This window comes from Antedon mediterranea, chromosome 10, assembly GCF_964355755.1.
Source record: "Antedon mediterranea chromosome 10, ecAntMedi1.1, whole genome shotgun sequence".
Classification (NCBI taxonomy): domain Eukaryota; kingdom Metazoa; phylum Echinodermata; class Crinoidea; order Comatulida; family Antedonidae; genus Antedon; species Antedon mediterranea.
Window position 1 is genome coordinate 52,051 of NC_092679.1, and position 24,447 is coordinate 76,497.

General features: G+C 31.6%; 2 protein-coding genes across 2 annotated transcripts; one reads left to right on the forward strand and one right to left on the reverse strand.

Annotated features, from left to right (window-relative positions):
* The first annotated feature begins 1,423 nt into the window (after positions 1–1,423).
* Positions 1,424–2,748, forward strand: LOC140061352 (uncharacterized). The gene is made up of 3 exons (XM_072107862.1): positions 1,424–1,630; positions 1,942–2,484; positions 2,616–2,748. The coding sequence occupies exons 2-3, from the start codon at positions 2,006–2,008 to the stop codon at positions 2,662–2,664; spliced, it is 528 nt and encodes a 175-aa protein (XP_071963963.1). The 5' UTR covers positions 1,424–1,630; positions 1,942–2,005; the 3' UTR covers positions 2,665–2,748.
* LOC140061351 (fasciculation and elongation protein zeta-2-like) lies at positions 2,544–24,443 on the reverse strand. Its single transcript, XM_072107861.1, has 8 exons — positions 23,928–24,443; positions 18,199–18,307; positions 14,845–15,009; positions 14,524–14,653; positions 6,679–6,914; positions 6,371–6,446; positions 6,219–6,284; positions 2,544–6,117 (listed from the first exon to the last, which is right to left on the reverse strand). The coding sequence occupies exons 1-8, from the start codon at positions 24,233–24,235 to the stop codon at positions 6,101–6,103; spliced, it is 1,107 nt and encodes a 368-aa protein (XP_071963962.1). The 5' UTR covers positions 24,236–24,443; the 3' UTR covers positions 2,544–6,100.
* Between the last annotated feature and the right edge of the window lie 4 nt (positions 24,444–24,447).

Consider the following 24,447-nt stretch of genomic DNA (forward strand, 5'->3'; position numbering starts at 1 on the left):
TCTTTATGATTTTAATATCGTTCGAAATGATATTACACAACAACGATTAGACAGCAACTGTGCAAGAGTCCAACTAATAAAATCGGAATGATCAATTAATTGAACATTTACAGCATAAGGCCCATACACTAGGACGATAACGATCGACGATAAATAGACAAATGTGCATTTTTAATACATAAACCAAAAGAAATATAAACAATTCCTGTGATGAAAATTATATTTTCACACGTCCAATCAAATGACGTCATGATTAGTAAGACCAATAATATCGTGACAATACAGCGATTTTATTGTTTTTATTTATCATGACGTCATTTGATTGGAATTTGAAAAACATTATTTTTATCAAAGACAGCATAAATGATTATCCTATAGGTCTAGAACGAAAACCTTTCTAATTTCTTTTGGTTTATGAAAAAAAAATGCATGCTATATATTTATCGTCCGTCATTATCGTCATAGTGTAATTGGGCCTTTATACAAAAAAAAATAAATTGATTACGAAGTTACATGTCATTTTCACCTATCACCAAAAAACTAACCTTTTCAACACTAATTAATTGTTACGAAGCCAATTTATATTATATATTTCATTAAAACTGAACTTTACGGTAAATGAAGAGTAAGTATCAGTTAATATGAATAATATAACTAGTAGGTCTATGAACTTGCGTCCAGACACAGAACTGTGACATTACTATCATAAATGTTGAAACCACTTATAAAACCTTTTTTTAAAGAAAATATAATTGTGCAAGGAGAAGGCTAATAAACAAATAGATAATGTACAAATCTTTTTCTGGATTAATTAATGGAGCAGGCGTTCCTAATAATCTGCTGCTGCTACCTAGACTGATTGTTCACCTTCTGACGATAATTGATTGGACCTACCCCCCCCCCTCCCCACGGCATCTGATAACCAAAAAAAAATTTACCAGGACTGTTTCAATGATTTAATATCTGACGGCGTATTATTATAACATTGGCCTAGATTGACAGTCATAAAAAAGAAAGTCATTGTATATACTTCCCTTTATGTTGACAGAGCCAAAATAAAGTTTTGACCATTATCGAATGATTATTTGACAGTGACTTATTATAATACCGGCCTGGTTGACAGCAAAAACTAAGTTATTATTTATTAAACAAGATTTTACAGATTTCCGTCCACATCTCAATAATAGGCCTACTGTTATCAGCAAAGGCTTTCATATAGACTCTCTTCTCCAAGACGTTTTTGGGGTCCAGCAGCATAGTCGAGTTTCCAAATTCACAAAACTGTCAGCCTTAGATACTAAAGCTACTGCTATGAAACAGCTTATTAATGAATGTGTCCTCCTGGGACATAGCTGGCTAGAGCCGCGGCGCGAAAACTATGTGAGAGGTAAGGAGGAAACACGCCCTCTCGGCGTATTACTGTCATGGTAACGTTTAACAGTTAGAGTACATACTAAAACTTAACTCTGTACTGTTACCCTCTCATATCATACAGACAGAGCTTGCAGCAGAGAGTCTACACTCTGTGTAATAATAAAAACGTAGGCCCTAACTGCTAAATCTTCAATCACATACCTTGTTAATGTTGGAATTGATTTTGACCAGAACCTGAGTGGTACAGCTACAGCAGGTAGGCTATGTAATACTACTATACCTAGTACTAGTTAGTAGGCTAGGCCTATAATATATAGTATAGGCCTAGTACTAGCCTACTAGCTAGGCCTCCTAGAAGGCCTAGCTAGTAAGCCTACCTAGTTTTAGGCCCTGGCCTAGCCTCTATCTATAATATATCTATAATAATATGAGGCCCATTGTAATTTGTATGCTAGGCCTAGGCTAGGCCGTATTGTATGTTAACCAACCTAAAATAACATAAAGGAGGATACCCTCAGAAATTATCAGAAAGTGTAACAACATTCAATTTCTTTTCATTAATACTAGATTACTACTACAATTAATCTAGTAATTCCTAGGCCCTAGACTACTCTACTAAATAGGAAAAAATATGAGTGGGGAATGTATGGGAACATTTGGAAGCTACCAATGGCGATATCCACAATATCTTATGGAAAAATATTACCAAAATGTTACACCAGCAGCAGGAGATGATGGTGTACAAGGTGCAAGTACAGAGACTGTGTGGGTCAATAAACGTTACATCCCAACCGACTTGAGAAGCACTGCTCCAGTAGCACGGCACAAGCTAATGACACCAACGAATCTGCCACAAGTAGAGAAACATTGGGTGCCTTATGGTGAGCCTTCATTAAGTAGAATCTTAAGAGCAACAGAAGAACAGTTTATATATAAATCTCAACCAAGTACAAGATCAGAACAATGGTCAACATTAAGACAGCTTTTGCCATCATATGGTAGACCTATACGGAAGTGTCCTCCAAATTGGGGAACAGGCATAGCTCTTCCCCCATTAGTAACACCAAAGAGAGAAGAAAGGTTCCCCCACATTAACAGTCCAATGACAAGGTAAGCTTTACAGTAAGAATAGATTACAGTTTTAATTAAAGATATGCTTGTACTGTAAGTATTTACAATTATTCTTATTTATTCTTATACTTCACACAATAATGTTGCTTTAAAATGTTTTTGATTTCCAGATACACAGATGATATGCACCTTACAAATCGGCTATTTAGACTGCATTAGGAATCTGTGGAGAGACTGTTTCAAGACTACATTAATTAACAGATATATCCATTTTTAGAGTTGTTTTTTAATACAAATCAATTACTAAGATGAATTGTACTTTTGTATCTTTTTCATATTTATACCTGACTTTCAACAGTGTGACTGTGCAATAACTTTGGATAATGTGTGCCTGGTTTCCATTTCATGACACGTGATTGTTTATTTTATAGTTTTTAATTTTTGTTTAGTAATAAAAGATAAATACTGTACATATAGAGATGTTTTGTGTACTTGTGTAAAAAAGTGCATTGCACTCTACCAATGTAACAGTACATGAGAAATAGCCTATTATATTACATAGCCTATGTAACAGTACATGAGAAATAGCCTATTATATTCAATATACAGTTACTACGTACTACACATTACATCATCAAACCACATCTTTGTTTACAGCAGTAGCATAACGATGCATTATGATTCTGTTGAAATGGTTTAATACAGCCATAACAATGTAAATGCATCTTGTCGTAAATGTTTTATAGAATACAACACAAATAATTTATATTTATTGTTGACAATTTATTGACACAGAAGAATATTAAGACATTGACATGAAATCTATTACTTTATATCAACTGGTGTGCAAATAGCAAAGGTGGTATACAAGTTAATTGCATTTACTCACAATACATATCAAAAGTCAATTCAAAGATTTTATAAGATCACATGTATAACAAGTCCAATACTGGAAGGGCAGACATTACCACAATGGATGCAGGGGATAGTTGTGTAGTATGCTGTCAGTGCATGTAAAGAAACATTGCTAAATGCGAAGGAGGTACAGTATTAGATAACAAACACAGGTTAAGTACCACAGCGAATGGTCATTATTTTAGTAGGGTAAAGAGCACCTCTCACCTTAAATAATGTATGTAAATTTCAGTGTGGCCCGTTGTGTAAATTGAAAAGAAACTAGTGCATAAAGTATCATATACAAGCAGTGTTGAAACATACCGAGTGAAGATGAGCTACATTTCATTAATACAGCTGGTTATATTATCATCGGTTCATTTTGTATCTTAACTGATTTATGAGAGCTTTTAAAGCTTGAGTCTGACCTGACACACTCGTTGCCAACGCCATTTTATTTTACATAGCTAATTACTGCTATTTAAGTACTTCTACTTGAATTTCCAAATAAAATATTTGCCATTAAGTTTTCTACCTGCTCTTCCTAATTGCTTTATATCTTTGTTTCAGTTCATCAGTAGTATGTCAATCAAATCTACAAAACATGAGCTTACATTTTACAAATGGTAGATAGTGTAGGCCTATTATATCTGTAATCTTGCTTTAAAAACATTAACAAAAGTAGTCTATCTCTGAACCAGCATTTGTTTAAAACATAAAATAAATCTATCAATGCAAGTGTGGAGTACTTTTTAATTTAAAAACTCCCATTCTAAATGGTAGCTCCTTGCTACCTTTATTCTAATATGTTAAAATATTTGTTAATGTTACACTAATATGCAATATATCTATTCAATACATTTATATCTATCTACATTTTATATAGTAATTTAAAATTGTCTACTTGTGATTGCACTTTAACAACTTCTCCTATAGCAACATCTGGTGGTACAAACTAAAGTTTTTTTTAAAATAATTTAGACAAAAAGGAATCTGAATGCAAGTTGATTTGATAACAAATCCATTACTTAATAACAATATTACTTAAACCATTGATTTACAGGTTGCACATTATGGTAAAAATAATCCCTTAGATCCATAGATCATACAATTAAAGATCTTTATAATAAGTTTAAACATGTTGATATGATTTAAATTAAATGATACAACCAATTATGTAGTAGCTTTCAGTCTACAAAAACATACAAGGAAAAAAAATATACAAGTTTGTTCTTTTGCAAAAACCAATGTAAGTATAAATTTGCATGTACCTGTGTAACATTAAATATGATAACAGAACATCCTTCTTGTTATACAACATGATAACAGAACATCCTTCTTGTTATACAACATGATAACAGAACATCCTTCTTGTTATACAACATGATAACAGAACATCCTTCTTAAGTATGTTATACAACATGATAAAAAAAAACAACAGGTACAAAGCTACTTAAAAGCAAATAAATGATTTGTTAATCTAATATAATTCTTTGGCTGTTATCTCTCACATGAATGAAAAGATATAAATTGAAAACTTAAAAAAAATACAACAGTAGTATGTATATACACAGCACCAAAATAACACTAACAGATTCAATTTTATAAACAGAATATGAATTTGACAATCTACAGTTAATAGTTTATCAACATACTTCATGATTTAAATGTTTTAACAACTACTAGACAGATCATGTGAATAAAGCAATTAAACAAATAATGATAATTATTTGTAGGTGAATCCTTACTACTATTTAAATTCCCAACAAACTTTGTCAGGAATAACGAAATATCAGGTTGCTTTTGTGATGTCAGAGGCTGCTTGTGTGATGTCAGAGGTTGCTTGTGTGATGTCAGAGGTTGGTGTTTTTCTCTTTGGAATGCAATACAACTTACAAGAATATACTTCAAAATTAATTATTATAAATATACAATGTTAATATACAAGCAATAACACAGTTATTATTACCACTGCTAAGTATGATCACTATGATATTCATATAACAACAATGATTTAAACATTTATTTGACAATGACTAGAATAACTACTGCTTGGATTAGTGTAACATGAAGCAGCATCTAAAAGAACTTTGGTTGGGAAACTAAACTTTTATTAAAGCTATTTAAAATTGTGGGCGGTAAGTTTTTTTTCTTAAGAAAAAAAAACATACTCTTCAGAGCAAAACAGTATTAGCTTTTTATATTTTGTACAATATGAATAAAAATTACGTTACAATACATCAAACACTGATTTTTTAAATATCCAAAGATCAGAAATGACAAAAAATATGTTGAGAATTAATTTCATATTTCTATGTTGTTTTTCCTATGAACTCCAGTGTTCTTGATTTGTTTATTTGCCAAAGCTTCTTTAGCTAAGCAGCATCTAGGATTCTGTAAAATTTAGCTAAGCAGCATCTAGGATTCTGTAAAATTGCACAATATTTACAATTTACAGTTCCAAATATTTGTAAAAATGTACATTGTTAATAAAATGTTGCATTGTTTACAGACATATACCAACAATTTTAAATTTGATGGGCACTGTTTATATTTTTGCTAATAAATTCATTATATAGATGAAAGCAAATATATTCTTATTTGGTTAATAAAAAAGACAACTTAGCACTAAATAGAGACACAAAGAGGACAAACAATGTGTGTTCATATTTGAACTTGTAACAAGTTGTTAAGCCATTCAGGACAAACAATGTGTGTTCATATTTGACCTTGTAACAAGTTGTTAAGCCATTCAGGACATTTATGTTGGACACAATACTGAAAAAAAAAAAGAAGGTTTTTGTTACTTTAAATATATAAAAAAAATTACGTATTTGTTTATATATCTACCGTAGTTAATTATCAACTATGGTTAATACCTTTAAGTATATAGTTGGTCAAAAGATCTGGAACTTCTTTACTGTCTTCATCCATTGCTCTGAGGACTAAAGAAAACAGTATTTTAACCATAAATATTGGAAATACAAAAGCAGCAATGACTGTATACAAAGAATAAGAATCAAAAACTTACTTTTAGTGACAATCTGTAAAGTCTGTATAGTTGGAGGTCCTCTTGGCTTATTGTATGGTATTCTTGTTGTTAGATACTGAAATGTCAAATATTTGGTATAATGGCTTGAAGATGCAAAATCTAAATGCATGCTTTATAATATGAACGTATAAAACATTAGTAATAAAACAATGAATACAAATACTGAGTATAATAGAGGTACACTTACAAGTCCGGGTTAGGGAATACAAATACCAAGTATAATAGAGGTACACTTACAAGTCCGGGTTAGGGAATACAAATACTCAGTATAATAGAGGTACACTTACAAGTCCGGGTTCGACACCATTTTTTCCTTTCTTCCCTTGTTTTTTAACTTTCAACGATTTCTGTTTGTTCTGAACCCTAACAAGGGCAGATATAAACTGATTCTTCATTTCTTTTTCAAACTCAAGTTCTTCTCGGAGAGCAAGATCATGAACTAACACTTCAGAATATTCTTTGATAGTTTGGTCTAGTTCCTCAAGCAGTTCATTTAGAGCTTGCAAGGACATTGTCTTTAACTCTAAAAAAATGGACGTAAAATTTTGAATTATAGATTCTATACTATTATACAAATGAGTTTATATTCTACTGCATCTGGGAACTAATTACTATCCATTTTCAGCCTATAATCCACGTCCAACGACTCGCCACAGAATACAAATTTAATAACAGCAATTTTAAGAACGTGCATAGGTAATACAGTATTGGTGAAAAGATTTGAATATGTAGTAGTTTGATGTTTATATAGAAATAAACACAACATAAATTTAGTAATAATACAAATTACAACTTATGATAATCTTAACCCCCTAAGAGAATATTCAAAACAATTTGATTAAAATGATCAATAAATAAAATTAAAGGGTAGCTTCATTATACTATCCCAGCAGACAGATAGATATTTGGCATTCATTAGGCTTATTTGTACAGTACACTGGTTTATGCACTAGGCAAGTGAATGACACAAATATTACATTTGTCATACTGAATTTTTATAATGTGTCTTAAAAAGATAAAAAGAAAAAGCAAATTTAATTATTTTATGTATAATGTACAAACTAACATGTAAAAAACAAATAAGTGAAATGGAACTAATGCTAAAAGTGAAAAACAATTGAAAAAAAAAAGAAAATACTGAAATAAAATAACCAAATACCTTGCCATCCATCTGTGTGCAAGTTGTAAAATTAAAATAAAAATTAAGTTTAAATAAAAATTAGAATAACTTAAATAAAAGAATGCAAGCATGAACTAAAATAGATTATATTTATACTGTAGAACTTAATGTATGCAAAATAAAACCATGCACAGTATAACTTATATCTCTCAGTATCTTTACTACCATCTGAAATAATTTAACATATTAATAATCACTAACAATCTAAATTGATTACTTTACATTTACAATAGTGCCTTGTATTGATGATGTCTAACTAATGGTCTAGTTTGATATATCTTCAATCAACTGTCTCTTTGCTATTTAGATACAATACATATAATTATAAGCTCAATCTCAATCAAAAAGTACAGTATCTGTATTCGCATGCAATGCTTATTAACATGTGTTTATCATTTGTAATTAGAAATTATGCTGGCAATCTGTGTACTTAAGCACAAAGCAAGGCAACTGTTTATCAGATTTAAGCACGCAATGTGCTCTGTGTTTTTAAATTATTGATTTATCCAGTAAGAATGCACGATAAGGTCATGTGACTGTTTTCATCCTGGCTAAATTTAACAATAATTATTATGGTATCTTGTCACGTCAGTGGTGAGTAATAAAGAACACTGCATATTAAATAGGATGCTTTAGTTACTAGTGCTGCTAGTATATTAGTAGTACTACTATCAAACATCGAAATACTTCATATTAAATAAGGAGTGCTGTATTAAAAATAGAGAACAGGAATGCATTAGTAATAGTAGAAATATTAAACATGGAGAACACTGCAAATTATTAAATGGGAATGCTTTAGTAGTATTCAATATAGAGAGCAGGGCACATTAAATGGGAATGCTTTAGTAGTATTCAATATAGAGAGCAGGGCACATTAAATGGGAATGCTTTAGTAGTACAGTCAACTCTCCCAATACCGGACTCTCTGAAAACCAGAAACTCTCCCAATACCAGACTTTTTTTGAGGACCAAAAGGTCCCAAATTTATATTTACCATTAAAAACACATTCCGAATACCAGACTTTCCGGAAAACCAGACTTATTTGGCCGGCCCAAAGGTGTCCGGTATTGGGAGAGTTGACTGTATTCAATATAGAGAGCAGGGCACATTAAATGGGAATGCTTTAGTAGTATTCAATATAGAGAGCAGGGCACATTAAATGGGAATGCTTTAGTAGTATTCAATATAGAGAGCAGGGCACATTAAATGGGAATGCTTTAGTAGTATTCAATATAGAGAGCAGGGCACATTAAATGGGAATGCTTTAGTAGTATTCAATATAGAGAGCAGGGCACATTAAATGGGAATGCTTTAGTAGTATTCAATATAGAGAGCAGGGCACATTAAATGGGAATGCTTTAGTAGTATTCAATATAGAGAGCAGGGCACATTAAATGGGAATGCTTTAGTAGTATTCAATATAGAGAGCAGGGCACATTAGATGGGAATCCATTAGTAGTAATATTAACCATAGAGAACATGGCATATTAAATGGGAATGCAAGTATTGGAATACTGCACTATATCATTATTATTATCATTATTATTATTTTTGTTTATTTTGTGTTTACTCCATGGTTTATCCTTGGATTTTGAAGTTATAACAATAATATGTCCATTTTGGCAGATATGTTTCGGTTTTCAGTTTAAAAATTGTTATAATGTATACAGCTTTCATTCTCAAATATGTTCATTTCGCATTTTGGGTACAGTAATTATTACTATGTCTTGAGCACGTTAGGCTGATACCAACATGACCCATATTTCACATTTTGGGTACAGTAATTATTACTATGTCTTGAGCACGTTAGGCTGATACCAACATGACCCATATTTCACATTTTGGGTACAGTAATTATTACTATGTCTTGAGCACGTTAGGCTGATACCAACATGACCCATATTTCACATTTTGGGTACAGTAATTATTACTATGTCTTGAGCACGTTTGGCTGATACCAACATGACCCATATTTCACATTTTGGGTACAGTAATTATTACTATGTCTTGAGCATGTTAGGCTGATACCAACATGACCCATATTTCACATTTTGGGTACAGTAATTATTACTACTAGAGGGTGAGCTCGCTTCGCTCGCTCCCCCTCTAGGAAGTGTAGACGATGGTTCTCGGAATGATAATGTTCTCCTTATACATTTTCTGTCGGTTACCATTATTGAAAATGCTTGACATTCGTAAAACTAAACTACTTTGTTTCACAGTGTTTTAGATGATTAATAACATTTTAAAGTATAGTTTTTATTGTTTGGTAGGGCCCTTTGGGAAGGCGGAGGTCATTTGAGGGAGGTGCTTATTCGAGGGATATATGTTAAATTTTTTAGTTCTAATAATATGGTAACATTTATAATCAAATGAAATCCTCTCATAGATATGAAAAGTGGTAAAAAAGAATAACAAATGCTTGGTAAATTGCAGATAACAGTGCGGTGAATTCTACTACAAATAGTATAATTGTGTTATTATAAATATGTGGATGGACGTTTATTAGATAGTTGGGTTGTGGGGTGGTTATTATTCAAAGTGATGTTTTATTGGAGAGGCGTTTATTCAAATGAATACCATCCTAATAATTATTAATACATTATTTAATTTAATCATCTTTTGAAACTAACTGCCGTGACAGAGTGGGCCCAAGAAAGAAGACATTACGGCTTGCAACATGGGCAGACATCTCGGTCCTAACGGGACACAGGAAGATAGCCTACAGTTATTCCTGCAAGCTTACTCAATAAAACTCAGCTATCGGGATTTTACTCGAAAAATGTCTTATCAAATCTCCCTATGTAATTTTATAATACTATTCCCCACAATATATTCTGATTCTTTATGGCGTATATTTAATTTGATCTTTATTAATTTGCAGTATAATTCCTATTATTTAACTACTGTACCTTCACACACGTGTGGTATGTTTTAAAATAAACAAAAAACTGAAATGGCTATGATTAATGGCCAATTTTTTTTTCGTCTTCCAAAGGGACACTGTATTGATTGATGGAAAGTGCCTGTTTCCAGTCACCTTTAGGGTCAAATCTATTATTTTAACTGCTCCCTTCTGTATAAAAGAGAGAAAATATTTGAAACTAAGGTGAACTTATCTTAAACCCGGAAATTACTTTGACCAGGAAGAATTGAAATTGAGAGGAAAATCCAATGTTGAAATCATAAATGATGTTAAAAAACTCTTTATAATATCTTCCTAAGATATAAATATGGAATAATAGCGTCGGCGTGCACACTAATGTTATCAAATCTACGTTTCGCGGTACATCTCGGATAGATAAGGTAGGTATCCAAGGCGGAGATTTGTAGAGAAGTTTTTGCATTGTGCTCGCCTATGTCAGAATTAACCATAATTTATATATAGATGTCTTGAGCACGTTTGGCTGATACCAACATGACCCATATTTCACATTTTGGGTACAGTAATTATTACTATGTCTTGAGCACGTTAGGCTGATACCAACATGACCCATATTTCACATTTGGGTACAGTAATTATTACTATGTCTTGAGCACGTTAGGCTGATACCAACATGACCCATATTTCACATTTTGGGTACAGTAATTATTACTATGTCTTGAGCACGTTTGGCTGATACCAACATGACCCATATTTCACATTTTGGGTACAGTAATTATTACTATGTCTTGAGCACGTTAGGCTGATACCAACATGACCCATATTTCACATTTTGGGTACAGTAATTATTACTATGTCTTGAGCACGTTAGACTGATACCAACATGACCCATTCTACATTATTCGGGCATGGTTGGTAATATTATACTTCAGGTAGTTAAATATTATATTAAAGAATTAATCAGTTAATTTTATCAGTTTGTTTGTTTGTTTGTTTGTTTGTTTTATCTTTATACTGGGTGACCTCTTCAGTCAAAGACTGATCTCCCAGAGGGCCCAGTTGGTGATCAGTGGCTGTGATGTACTAATACACCGGGGTAACCCCCTACTCGTCTCGAAAGATGTACTAGGTTCTTTAAAGTGCACCCGAGCAAGTTGTGTACACTGGACCTACGGTTTATAGTCCTTCTCCGAGAAGACTCGTTCTACCACCAGAACCATGGAGTGAGTGAGCCTCGAACACATGCCGATGTTATGGCTACGTATCATCATTCATGAAGAGTAATACACTATTCTTGATTCCCATTAAAACATCCCATCAAAACATTGACAAAAAAAATCATTATTCCCTCATTCTTATGATCGTAATAAAAACAATTCTTAATACGTATCATCATTCATGAAGAGTAATACACTATTCTTGATTCCCATTAATCAAGTTTTAATTAAAAAGACAAGAGTTGTAAACAGTTGTTGGATACAGGAAACTTAATTAGTAAGAAGAAAGCCTAGACATGAATAATCATGTTAAACCAGCTGAGGGAAACCAATGCATTAAATATTCAATAGCCAATGATGGGTAATGTACTGTACTTGAATATTGAAGATGCATTCAATATTCAATAGCCAATGATGGGTAATGTACTGTACTTGAATATTGAAGATGTGAATAAATTATAAACACAGTGACTAATCAAATGTACACTTTGTAAACATTTCAAATTTAACAAATTTTATATTACTACTAAACTACCTCATTAAATTAATCTCATTAAAATGTAATGCAGGTTCCATGATAAAGAAAGGATAAAAATCTGGATTATACCAACATCTGTAACTAAATGAATGTAGCACTTTTAATGGTATTAAAATGCTACAATATTATATAGTGTAGGTGATACAAAACAATGTGTTAACCGAATAAAATACTTCATACCTCCATGATATAAAAGCCTATTGTATTTAAAATACTTCATACCTCCATGATATAAAAGCCTATTGTATTTAAAATACTTCATACCTCCATGATATAAAAGCCTATTGTATTTAAAATAAAACATATCATAAGAAAATAATTTTTCTATTACATAATTTTTCTATTACATTACAATATTAATTTGGGTAATATTTTAATTACTAAACACGGGCAGGTGTAAATAATAAAGTGTATTAATGTTAGTGTATGCAACGCAGTATTGACACAGTATATTACAGTATTGACACAGTATATTACAGTACTTACTAACAATCATTTCAATCAAAACAAATACATGTTAATATTATATGATATATGGCACTGGACACCAATGGACCAGTGAAACTAATAATAAGGTGTAGTAAATTATATTAGGCACTGGACACCAATGGACCAGAGTGAAACTAATAAATAAGGTGTAGTAAATGATATTAGGCACTGGACACTAATGGACCAGTGAAACTAATAATAAGGTGTAGTAAATTATATTTGGCACTGGACACCAATGGACCAGTGGAACTAATAATAAGGTGTAGTAAATTATATTAGGCACTGGACACCAATGGACCAGTGGAACTAATAATAAGGTGTAGTAAATGATATTAGGCACTGGACACCAATGGACCAGTGGAACTAATAATAAGGTGTAGTAAATGATATTAGGCACTGGACACCAATGGACCAGTGAAACTAATAAATAAGGTGTAGTAAATTATATTAGGCACTGGACACCAATGGACCAGTGAAACTAATAATAAGGTGTAGTAAATTATATTAGGCACTGGACACCAATGGACCAGTGAAACTAATAATAAGGTGTAGTAAATGATATTTGGCACTGGACACCAATGAACCAGTGAAACTAATAATAAGGTGTAGTAAATTATATTTGGCACTGGACACCAATGGACCAGTGGAACTAATAATAAGGTGTAGTAAATGATATTAGGCACTGGACACCAATGGACCAGTGAAACTAATAAATAATGTGTAGTAAATGATATTAGGCACTGGACACCAATGGACCAGTGAAACTAATAATAAGGTGTAGTAAATGATATTTGGCACTGGACACCAATGGACCAGTGAAACTAATAAATAAGGTGTAGTAAATTATATTAGGCACTGGACACCAATGGACCAGTGAAACTAATAATAAGGTATAGTAAATGATATTTGGCACTGGACACCAATGGACCAGTGAAACTAATAATAAGGTGTAGTAAATTATATTAGGCACTGGACACCAATGGACCAGTGAAACTAATAAATAAGGTGTAGTAAATTATATTAGGCACTGGACACCAATGGACCAGTGAAACTAATAATAAGGTGTAGTAAATGATATTAGGCACTGGACACCAATGGACCAGTGAAACTAATAATAATGTGTAGTAAATGATATTTGGCACTGGACACCAATGGACCCGTGAAACTAATAATAATGTGTAGTAAATGATATTTGGCACTGGACACCAATGGACCAGTGAAACTAATAATAATGTGTAGTAAATTATATTAGGCACTGGACACCAATGGACCAGTGAAACTAATAATAATGTGTAGTAAATGATATTTGGCACTGGACACCAATGGACCCGTGAAACTAATAATAATGTGTAGTAAATGATATTTGGCACTGGACACCAATGGACCCGTGAAACTAATAATAATGTGTAGTAAATGATATTTGGCACTGGACACCAATGGACCAGTGAAACTAATAATAAGGTGTAGTAAATTATATTAGGCACTGGACACCAATGGACCAGTGAAACTAATAATAAGGTGTAGTAAATGATATTAGGCACTGGACACCAATGGACCAGTGAAACTAATAATAATGTGTAGTAAATGATATTTGGCACTGGACACCAATGGACCCGTGAAACTAATAATAATGTGTAGTAAATGATATTTGGCACTGGACACCAATGGACCAGTGAAACTAATAATAAGGTGAGGTGTAGTAAATTATATTAGGCACTGGACACCAATGGACCAGTGAAACTAATAAATAAGGTGTAGTAAATTATATTAGGCACTGGACACCAATGGACCAGTGAAACTAATAAATAAGGTGTAGTAAATACCTTGAGCAGCTTTGCTCTCTTCGTAACTACTAGTGGTCATTGACCTTTCCCTTAAGACCTGAAGCTCATCGGAGATGGTTGATAAAATGTCTTCCTCTGCCTTTTCATCCAAAGATGATTCTGATTGTGACTATGGACAAAATGTAAGTGCTTTTTACAATTCTCTTAATTCTCCCTAAATAACTTGAAATTCCATGTTTTAATGTTAATATTCACTGTTGTTATTTATAATTTCTGTATTTTACTTAATTTTTTTTGCATAATGCTGTTTTTGTCTTAGTAGGTAGTTTGTTCTTAATAATCATAGGAAATGAATTTTACCTCCTTAAATATTTCATCAATTTCCTCAATGACTTGATCCGCTGTAAGCACTGGGACATCATTGTTGTCATTATGAACAGAAGTTAAGATCATTGAATGCATGTCAAAACTCTCTGTAAGATCATCATCATCTGGAAGGTCCAGGTTTGTTGGTGAATCTGCTGGCTATTTACAATGACAAAGTTTTGAATAATTATTTGCTAATTTGAAAAAAAAAACCAAAATGATAGAATGTGTCATTATTCATTATCATTTTGCCACTAAAAATGCATGAGTTGATCTGCAATTGTGTAAACAACATACTGTATCTCTTTCCTCGTGTCTCAGATCCAAGTAGCAGGTACAATACTGTTTGGAAGTGTAAAAGGGGTAAATGTCACATAAGTCCATACTACGACCAATAGTCTGTTTCTGAATTTTAATATTTAGTAAAAAAATTTTAATTTATAATATAATTATTTAAAAAACAATGTTCAAAGTGTCAATAAAGGGAAATGATTATTAACCACAATGACAAAACTTAAAAAATGCCAACACAATCCTAGTATAAGTAAATGTGAACATGTTTTGGAAATGTGCATTTGAAATTATATCTACGCCACAATGCAACACAACAATTCAGATTAGCATCCCAAATGTATTCATATTTGTAGGAATTATTCATGACATTGACAGCAGGGTGAACACTTTGGGTTTTACCATGTTTACTATCAGATAATTTAACATATTATATTTTACCATGTTTACTATCAGTTAATTTAACATATTATATTTTATCATGTTTACTATCAGTTAATTTAACAAGTTATATTTTACCATGTTTACTATCAGTTAATTTAACAAGTTATATTTTACCATGTTTATTTATCAGATAATTTAACATATTATATTTTACCATGTTTACTATCAGTTAATTTAACATATTATATTTTACCATGTTTACTATCAGTTAATTTAACAAGTGATATTTTACCATGTTTACTATCAGTTAATTTAACATATTATATTTTATCATGTTTACTATCAGTTAATTTAACATATTATATTTTACCATGTTTACTATCAGTTAATTTAACAAGTTATATTTTACCATGTTTATTTATCAGATAATTTAACATATTATATTTTACCATGTTTACTATCAGTTAATTTAACATATTATATTTTACCATGTTTACTATCAGTTAATTTAACAAGTGATATTTTACCATGTTTACTATCAGTTAATTTAACATATTATATTTTATCATGTTTACTATCAGTTAATTTAACATATTATATTTTACCATGTTTACTATCAGTTAATTTAACAAGTTATATTTTACCATGTTTATTTATCAGATAATTTAACATATTATATTTTACCATGTTTACTATCAGTTAATTTAACATATTATATTTTACCATGTTTATTTATCAGTTAATTTAACATATTATATTTTACCATGTTTATGTATCAGTTAATTTAACAAGTTATATTATCATGTTTACTGTATCAGTTAATTTAACAAGTTATATATCATGTTTACTATCAGTTAATTTAACATATTATATTTTACCATGTTTACTATCAGTTAATTTAACAAGTTATATATCATGTTTACTATCAGTTAATTTAACATATTATATTTTACCATGTTTACTATCAGTTAATTTAACAAGTTATATTTATCATGTTTACTATCAGTTAATTTAACATATTATATTTTACCATGTTTACTATCAGTTAATTTAACAAGTTATATTTATCATGTTTACTATCAGTTAATTTAACATATTATATTTTACCATGTTTACTATCAGTTAATTTAACAAGTTATATTTTATCATGTTTACTATCAGTTAATTTAACATATTATATTTTATCATGTTTACTATCAGTTAATTTAACAAGTTATATTTTATCATGTTTACTATCAGTTAATTTAACATATTATATTTTATCATGTTTACTATCAGTTAATTTAACAAGTTATATTTTATCATGTTTACTATCAGTTAATTTAACATATTATATTTTATCATGTTTACAGTACTATCAGTTAATTTAACAAGTTATATTTTATCATGTTTACTATCAGTTAATTTAACAAGTTATATTTTATCATGCTTACTGTATCAGTTAATTTAACAAGTTATATATCATGTTTACTATCAGTTAATTTAACATATTATATTTTATCATGTTTACTATCAGTTAATTTAACATATTATATTTTACCATGTTTACTATCAGTTAATTTAACAAGTTATATTTATCATGTTTACTATCAGTTAATTTAACATATTATATTTTACCATGTTTACTATCAGTTAATTTAACAAGTTATATTTTATCATGTTTACTATCAGTTAATTTAACATATTATATTTTATCATGTTTACTATCAGTTAATTTAACAAGTTATATTTTATCATGTTTACTATCAGTTAATTTAACATATTATATTTTATCATGTTTACTATCAGTTAATTTAACAAGTTATATTTTATCATGTTTACTATCAGTTAATTTAACATATTATATTTTATCATGTTTACTATCAGTTAATTTAACAAGTTATATTTTATCATGTTTACTATCAGTTAATTTAACAAGTTATATTTTATCATGCTTACTGTATCAGTTAATTTAACAAGTTATATTTTATCATGTTTACTGTATCAGTTAATTTAACATATTATATTTTACCATGTTTACAGTATAAGTTAAATTAACATATTTTCAACCAATGCAAACTGCAAGACAAGATAGTGTACATTCAAGGTATATTTAGACAGTAATTTCAATTTCATTGAATCATCATTAACCTGAAAATTGACATCACAATGTCTCACTGAAATTTTTTTTTTAGTTGCAATTGATAATTTTTGAAATTTATAACATTAATTATAGCATACATATTTATTCTGGAAATGTTGTGTCAGTTGGCAGAATACTATTATCAGAGTTGGCAAAGTTAAATAGAGCAGTCTAATCTTTCATCGAATTGACATTCTCTCGGTTCAATGAATACAAAAAAAATTTTATTTTTTTTTTTTGTTTATAAAAGCCACACCTTACTGTGTGTATTCAATTTAATCATAAATAATTGACAAAGGCTAGACCAGTACAATTATAATTAGATCATTTTCATGGTCAAGTTGACTACTTTTAGTATCTATCTATGTAGACTATCTATTTTATTATATTTAGTGATAAATATTAATAATAAAACAAATTACCATTTAAATGTTATTAACATTAACAATAATTCTTTTCATATTCTATCTGTATTAATTAACTATTTATTATATTATTAATGTGACTTTGCAAGTTTTAATTGTGCATAGTAAAAACTAAAATGTCCTTACTCTGTTCGGTTTCAAGTTGAGTGCTGGTAACTGCTTTGCCCGGGTACGTGATGTTGGCCAGTTAAGGGGCATCACTTGTCCAAAATTATCAGTCACTTTCTTCCATAATCTGATTAATAAAAAAGAAGTTCAAAGAAAACAAATGGTAGATTTACAAATATGCAGGAAGTACTAGTGGGTCCTCATAAATACCAAGCCTATATTACTTTAAAAACATTAAACCAGGTCTTTGTGTTAAATTTTGTTTTATGGTAAATTATGATAAAAAGAGAGAAACAATGGTCGTGGTGAAGGTCCTTTAATGGACGTTCCTGAGACCTGGCTAAGCCTAGCTAGGCTTAGTTTTGTAGGCCTAGCTGGTAAACATCAGTAGCGTACCTACATCGTACACTAGCTATAGGCCTAGTCTGACGTTGTATATTTGCTGCATGAATTGTCTTTCTGTTTTTGCCAAATTTCTGTTGAAAAATTGGGTGAAACCTGGTATATAAAGTCTTCAAATTGTTTTGGCCTCATGATCGATCGATCGAAAAGTGGGTGAATTACAGAACGCAAATATCAATCTGAGCCCAATGCATGCATTAAATTAATATTATATTCAACTTATTTTTCACATCTTTTCACAGCTTGCAGACGAAAAAAGTTATCTAAATAGGACAATGATAATATAGTATTTATTTTTATATTAAATGTAGTTTGTGACCTTAAATTAGATCTAAAAAACGTAAGGAATGGGACTTTAAGCCGCGATCATCTCGCCGCCATAAACAATGAGTTAACGTTGCTGAGGTAGTGCGGGTATTTGGTAGTGGAACCGATCGGGTTTGGATGATGATTGAATGTCTACTGAGTTTTGTATCGTATTATTTTGTGTGACAACAAATTGCACAACGCATTTTGAAATTGCACAAACAATAATAACAGGAAATGTAGTAGGCATAACAAATTGTGCATAGAAATTACTCAAGAAAACTCTTGCGCAATTTTAAATCATTTATAACTGCTAATATTTAATACAACCCTACCTACTACCAACCACCAACCACACAGTATATACAAAAAAAGGATAATAAGCCTAAAGTATACAACACCCTCCATGAAACATTTTGAAAATCTGTTTTAATAATTCGAACATTGTATTTTTCGTCACATTTTACACCACGCAAACATACTACCTAGTTGACGCATATTCATACATTTTTTAAGCTGATCGAGTAACATATTTTTACGCCAAAATCGCTGCGAAACAGCAGCAGAGCGCTGGTGGCCTAGGCCTACAGTAGACTGGTGTCTGATAATTTCGGCCGCCAGTCATTTTGGCTGTCGGTTATGGAATTGCCAAATTCATGAAACGCCAAAAAGGACAAAATATGTATTTTTCATTTCGTCCACCAGAATTGTAATTATTCTTGAATATGTACGACACGCCATGTGAATATATTTTTACTAATACTGTAAAATTAAGCCGAATCGGTGGTTCTCAATTCCAGAAACAGCAGCTATATTATCACTACGGTGAATATTAATGATATTTTCGGCTAACGTTGCACTCTACATTTAATAATGTAAGAATGTTTATTAAACCTACTGAACTGTAATAGGCCTACATTTTTTTTCTCAATTTATTTTACAGGTGCTAAGAAGTATGTGTACTTTTTGAAAATAAAGTGGTTTTGGGGTTTTTGTTTTACCGTATTTTGCAAATTGTATTATTTAAATGTCGGAAATTTAGATATTTTATAAATTATTTATCAGTATTAATACTTAAATATCGATAACAACTTAGGACATTCTTTCTTTGCCACGCCTATCAATCTAATCTTTTTGCTGTTTTACAATATACGATCCATTGTACAAACCCAAACTGTCTAACAGAAACCGGTAACTTTTGTTTGTTTGGGATACATTTAAACTCAAGTGCTTAAAAAATTAACAAATACAATTGAAAAAAGGGAATATACCGGTAGTGGTTATGAGCCTCGTTTGGGGTATGTATAATAATAATGGGAATATACCGGTAGTGGTTATGAGCCTCGTTTGGGGTATGTATAATAATAATGGGAATATACCGGTAGTGGTTATGAGTCTCGTTTGGGGTATGTATAATAATAATGGGAATATACCGGTAGTGGTTATGAGCCTCGTTTGGGGTATGTATAATAATAATGGGAATATACCGGTAGTGGTTATGAGCCTCGTTTGGGGTATGTATAATAATAATGGGAATATACCGGTAGTGGTTGTGAGCCTCGTTTGGGGTATGTATAATAATAATGGGAATATACCGGTAGTGGTTATGAGCCTCGTTTGGGGTATGTATAATAATAATGGGAATATACCGGTAGTGGTTATGAGCCTCATTTGGGGTATGTATAATAATAATGGGAATATACCGGTAGTGGTTATGAGCCTCGTTTGGTATTTATCAGCTATTTGTTGTGAATGATTATGGTAAGACACTAACCTAAATTAAGCCATACATTCCAACTGTTAGATGGTTTCGCCGGCAGATACATTAAAAACAATCTCATTTCCGACGGATACGTAGCCCTACACCAGTTTTACTTTAAAATGTATAGCTTTTATGTTATATAAAAAACGTCACCATTTACATAAAAGGGGAATCCCGGATTTTGTAGTTTTAGCGACAGCTCAATACAGCCATTTCCGCAGCTAAAAAACAAATTATAAAAGTGCGCATGATCAGTCATTACTAAACAACCAGGTGTCAAATCACATTGCAACAATTTTTCCTTTAAGCCAAAAGTTAAAAATTATCGTATTTTTCCGATAATTATCTGATTTGAATGAGAAAAAAAAGCCGCTTCCTTGGATATTTGAACAAACGAATAAACAATGCATCGCGCGTCATCGCATGTTTATTGAAATTTAATATGAAGTGTGCAAAAAGAAGACCACATTATATTTTTTTAAAAAGATACGCCTACTTGTTTAGCGCATAGTAACTGTTTAGCGCCGGCTTCGTTTTTTTAAACAAATATTTTATGACGAAATGCATCCAACAATGACAAAGAAAAATCCTCTCAGAGGTATACATACGGTTATTGTTAGCGGCGGTTTCAAAGATCATTGTACTAAGGTATTAAAACCAAGGCACTAATGTTTAATGAGCCTTGTAAAACTCATCTCAGGGCATTTTGTTTGGAAATTATAAATGAAACTTCCCTTATCGCAAAGCTATCATTTTTTTTTTATAAGAAGGAGGTGATGCTGAAGTTTTTTGTGCCAGTCAAAAACACTTTATTCGTTTGTTTTACATTTATTATATTCATAAAGAAACACATTTTAACAAAGCACACGAATCTTCGGGACCTGTAAAATAATAACAAAAATAAACATTTAATCAATATTCATTTTGACCAAAATATTCAGACGGTAAAATAATATAACTTTAAATCTACGACAAAAAATATGTATCTAGCCCATTGCACAACTGATCTCTGGTTTAAATGACCAGTAGTTCTCTGTGGTGTTCCATAGACTTTGTAAAGTTATTTTTTTCACTGAAATACTGTACACCGTTATTTCTGGCTATTTAAATTTGGCGCGCCATACCTGGCGGCCGAAATGGTCATGCCATATTTTGTCCTTTTTGGCGTTTCATAAATTTGGTCGTTCCATAACTGGGGGTCGAAATGCACTGTGACCCAGTACTAGTAGACTAGTAGAGTATAAGAAGTGGTTTACGATGAAATCGGTCGCGTTTGAAATCGGTCGCAATAAAATCAACTTCCGGTATTTTGTATGGCGCGCCGTTAGAGCTATACGTTTGAAATCGGTCGCGTTTGAAATCGGTCGCGCTATTTTGTATGGAGCGAGATGCATTTTCTTCGTTTATATAGTCTAGATTTAATTGATATTTTTTAGGAACCAGATTATTTATGTGGATATTTTTTATTTTGGTTAATAAATATTTATTATCAATCATTTTTTTTTATTTCACAGGTTTTGGAGAAGGACTGTGTCTTTTCAAAATGGCCATTTCTAAACACGTTTAAATATTTTATTAGGCATATAATAATTTACCTCTATTTTATTATGTACTGTAATTAATATATTATATAGAGAATATACGTCTGTGTCTTTTATTATACAAACAATTACGTAAAAGAGAACAATTTATTTAAAAACAATAATTGTTACAATGTATAGCCCGTAAAGCCAGCGTATCCATTTTTATACTTATGCATACTGTGGCAGATATATCATATCCATGTCGTTAAAAACTTGCTATTGGATCACCTTATTTTAATTTCTATTTTATTTATGTCCGTACGTTATGTAGGATAATATTAAGTATAGGCCTATAATGATTATTGTTGAGGCAAATCATGTGTATATTTTTATTTCTTAATGTTTAGGCCTAATAGTTTATAGTAAAAATGATTTTTATATGCGGATCGTTAAAAGGCGAGTTACTGAAATAAACCCCGAAAGAGGCCATATCGTGGATGCGCCTTCTATGATCGTGCAGACGTTAACTGCACGTTATTTTGCTAACGGGGATTCCCTTTAAAAAAAAACATGCACTATTGTGTCAAATGGAAAAAACACGTACGATCGTTGTCCATGGCCATGTAAAGATGACGTATAGGCCTATTACTAATAACCATACGTTTGAAACATCTAGGCCTGCACGTGTTTTTGTGAAACATAGTTCCATGGTGAAACGATGTATATAATTTACGTATATACGTCGGTGATACTATAGTTTTTAATTTGAATATCTTTTATTTCTTCATTTATAATAATCACTTAATGTAAATAATTAAAGTACCACTCAGTGTCTCACATCTGTACGCCGTTCGTAAATCTAAATGTTTAAATATCAGTGCAAGATTACCTCTTTGAGAATCGTGCCCACCTTTATTATCCATCCATTATTATTCTCACATCTAGGCCTATCATTGTACAGCATACTGCATAGTCCTACTGTATAGGCCCGGTAGATTGATTTATAACGGCATTATTTTATTCGCCGTGATTAGGATTCCGGCACCGGAACTCAACTGCCCAGCGTTAGGGATTCCGACACGCTATTGCGCATGCCCAGAGCGAGGTAATCGGCAACTCTACTTAAATCAACAGAGCGATGGATCATTTCATAGCTGCGCCACACGCGGCGAACTAACCTATGTGGCCAGATCTTCTAATACTAGATGCCTACTAATATGGGATCCACTAATCTAGGCTAGGGCTATAACACTTTTAAAAACGATTTTCTAAACGAACACATTACAATTATTCATAGACACCTGTAAGATAAAATGAAAACACAAATTATTTATAAATAATGAGATAAATATTTATAATAACTGTACTAAAAAAATAACAACAATCGAGGTAAAAAAAATGTTAATAGTAGGCCTATTAGAAATTCTATATTCAAAATTAACTAAAAACATAATTAGCGTTTTCATTAAAAATGTATCTAGCTTAAAATTAGGCCTAGTGCGGCACCTGCGTCCCATCATGCAAAATAGCGCAACCGATTTCAAACGCGACCGATATCATTAAACGTATAGCTCTAGCGGCGTGCCCTACAAAATACGGGAAGTTGATTTTATCGCGACCGATTTTAAACGCGACCGATTTCAGACGCGACCGATTTCATCTGACACCGAAGAAGTAGGCCTAGGCCTAGGCTAGCTAGGCCTAACCGCGGAGATCCCTAACCGTCTAAAATGTTATCACAAAACTGTACTCACTTGCAATTTTTCATAATTTCCTCTTGTGACAAGATTTTGACAGGGGCAAATCTGTCTGTGTTTAAATTAAAATTTCTGAAACAACTCGCCAATTTATCGTCAAAATTGTTCACAAGATCTTCGATGGAATCTGATCTCATTTCGGAAAAATTGTCCACGTTAATTTCTTCTTTGGATGATGAAAACTCCGAATATAGATCCCCATTGGAGTTCACAATATCCGAGGAAGTTCTATAATCAATAAATTCAGGCCATTCTTCGCATTCCTGGTCTTCATTTTCATCGAAAACTGCAATTGGCGCTGCCATTGTGTTTCTCACTCAGCCTCAAATCATCATCGTCCCCAAATTATAATAAAGTCAGCTTGGGCTTCTTCTCGCGCTGATCCTGCTGATCCCTGCTACTCTGCTGCTGCTGTCTCTACCTCCGCCGCCGCACGCCGCGTACACAGTACACGCGGCGTTCCCTATCTCTCTCTCAGGGAGGAGCTTGTTGTTTTTATCATCGCCGTAACATTTAA

What these genes read in the sequence shown, in the direction of transcription:
- LOC140061351 (XM_072107861.1), bottom strand. Translation starts at nt 24,235, where the DNA reads ATGGCAGCGCCAATTGCAGTTTTCGATGAAAATGAAGACCAGGAATGC. An exon ending in GAAATTATGAAAAATTGCAA is followed by an intron (nt 18,308 to 23,927) that starts GTGAGTACAGTT and finishes TTTATTAATCAG; the next exon opens with ATTATGGAAGAAAGTGACTG. An exon ending in ATGGTGTCGAACCCGGACTT is followed by an intron (nt 6,447 to 6,678) that starts GTAAGTGTACCT and finishes TTGACATTTCAG; the next exon opens with TATCTAACAACAAGAATACC.
- LOC140061352 (XM_072107862.1), top strand. Translation starts at nt 2,006, where the DNA reads ATGAGTGGGGAATGTATGGGAACATTTGGAAGCTACCAATGGCGATAT. An exon ending in ATTAACAGTCCAATGACAAG is followed by an intron (nt 2,485 to 2,615) that starts GTAAGCTTTACA and finishes TTTGATTTCCAG; the next exon opens with ATACACAGATGATATGCACC.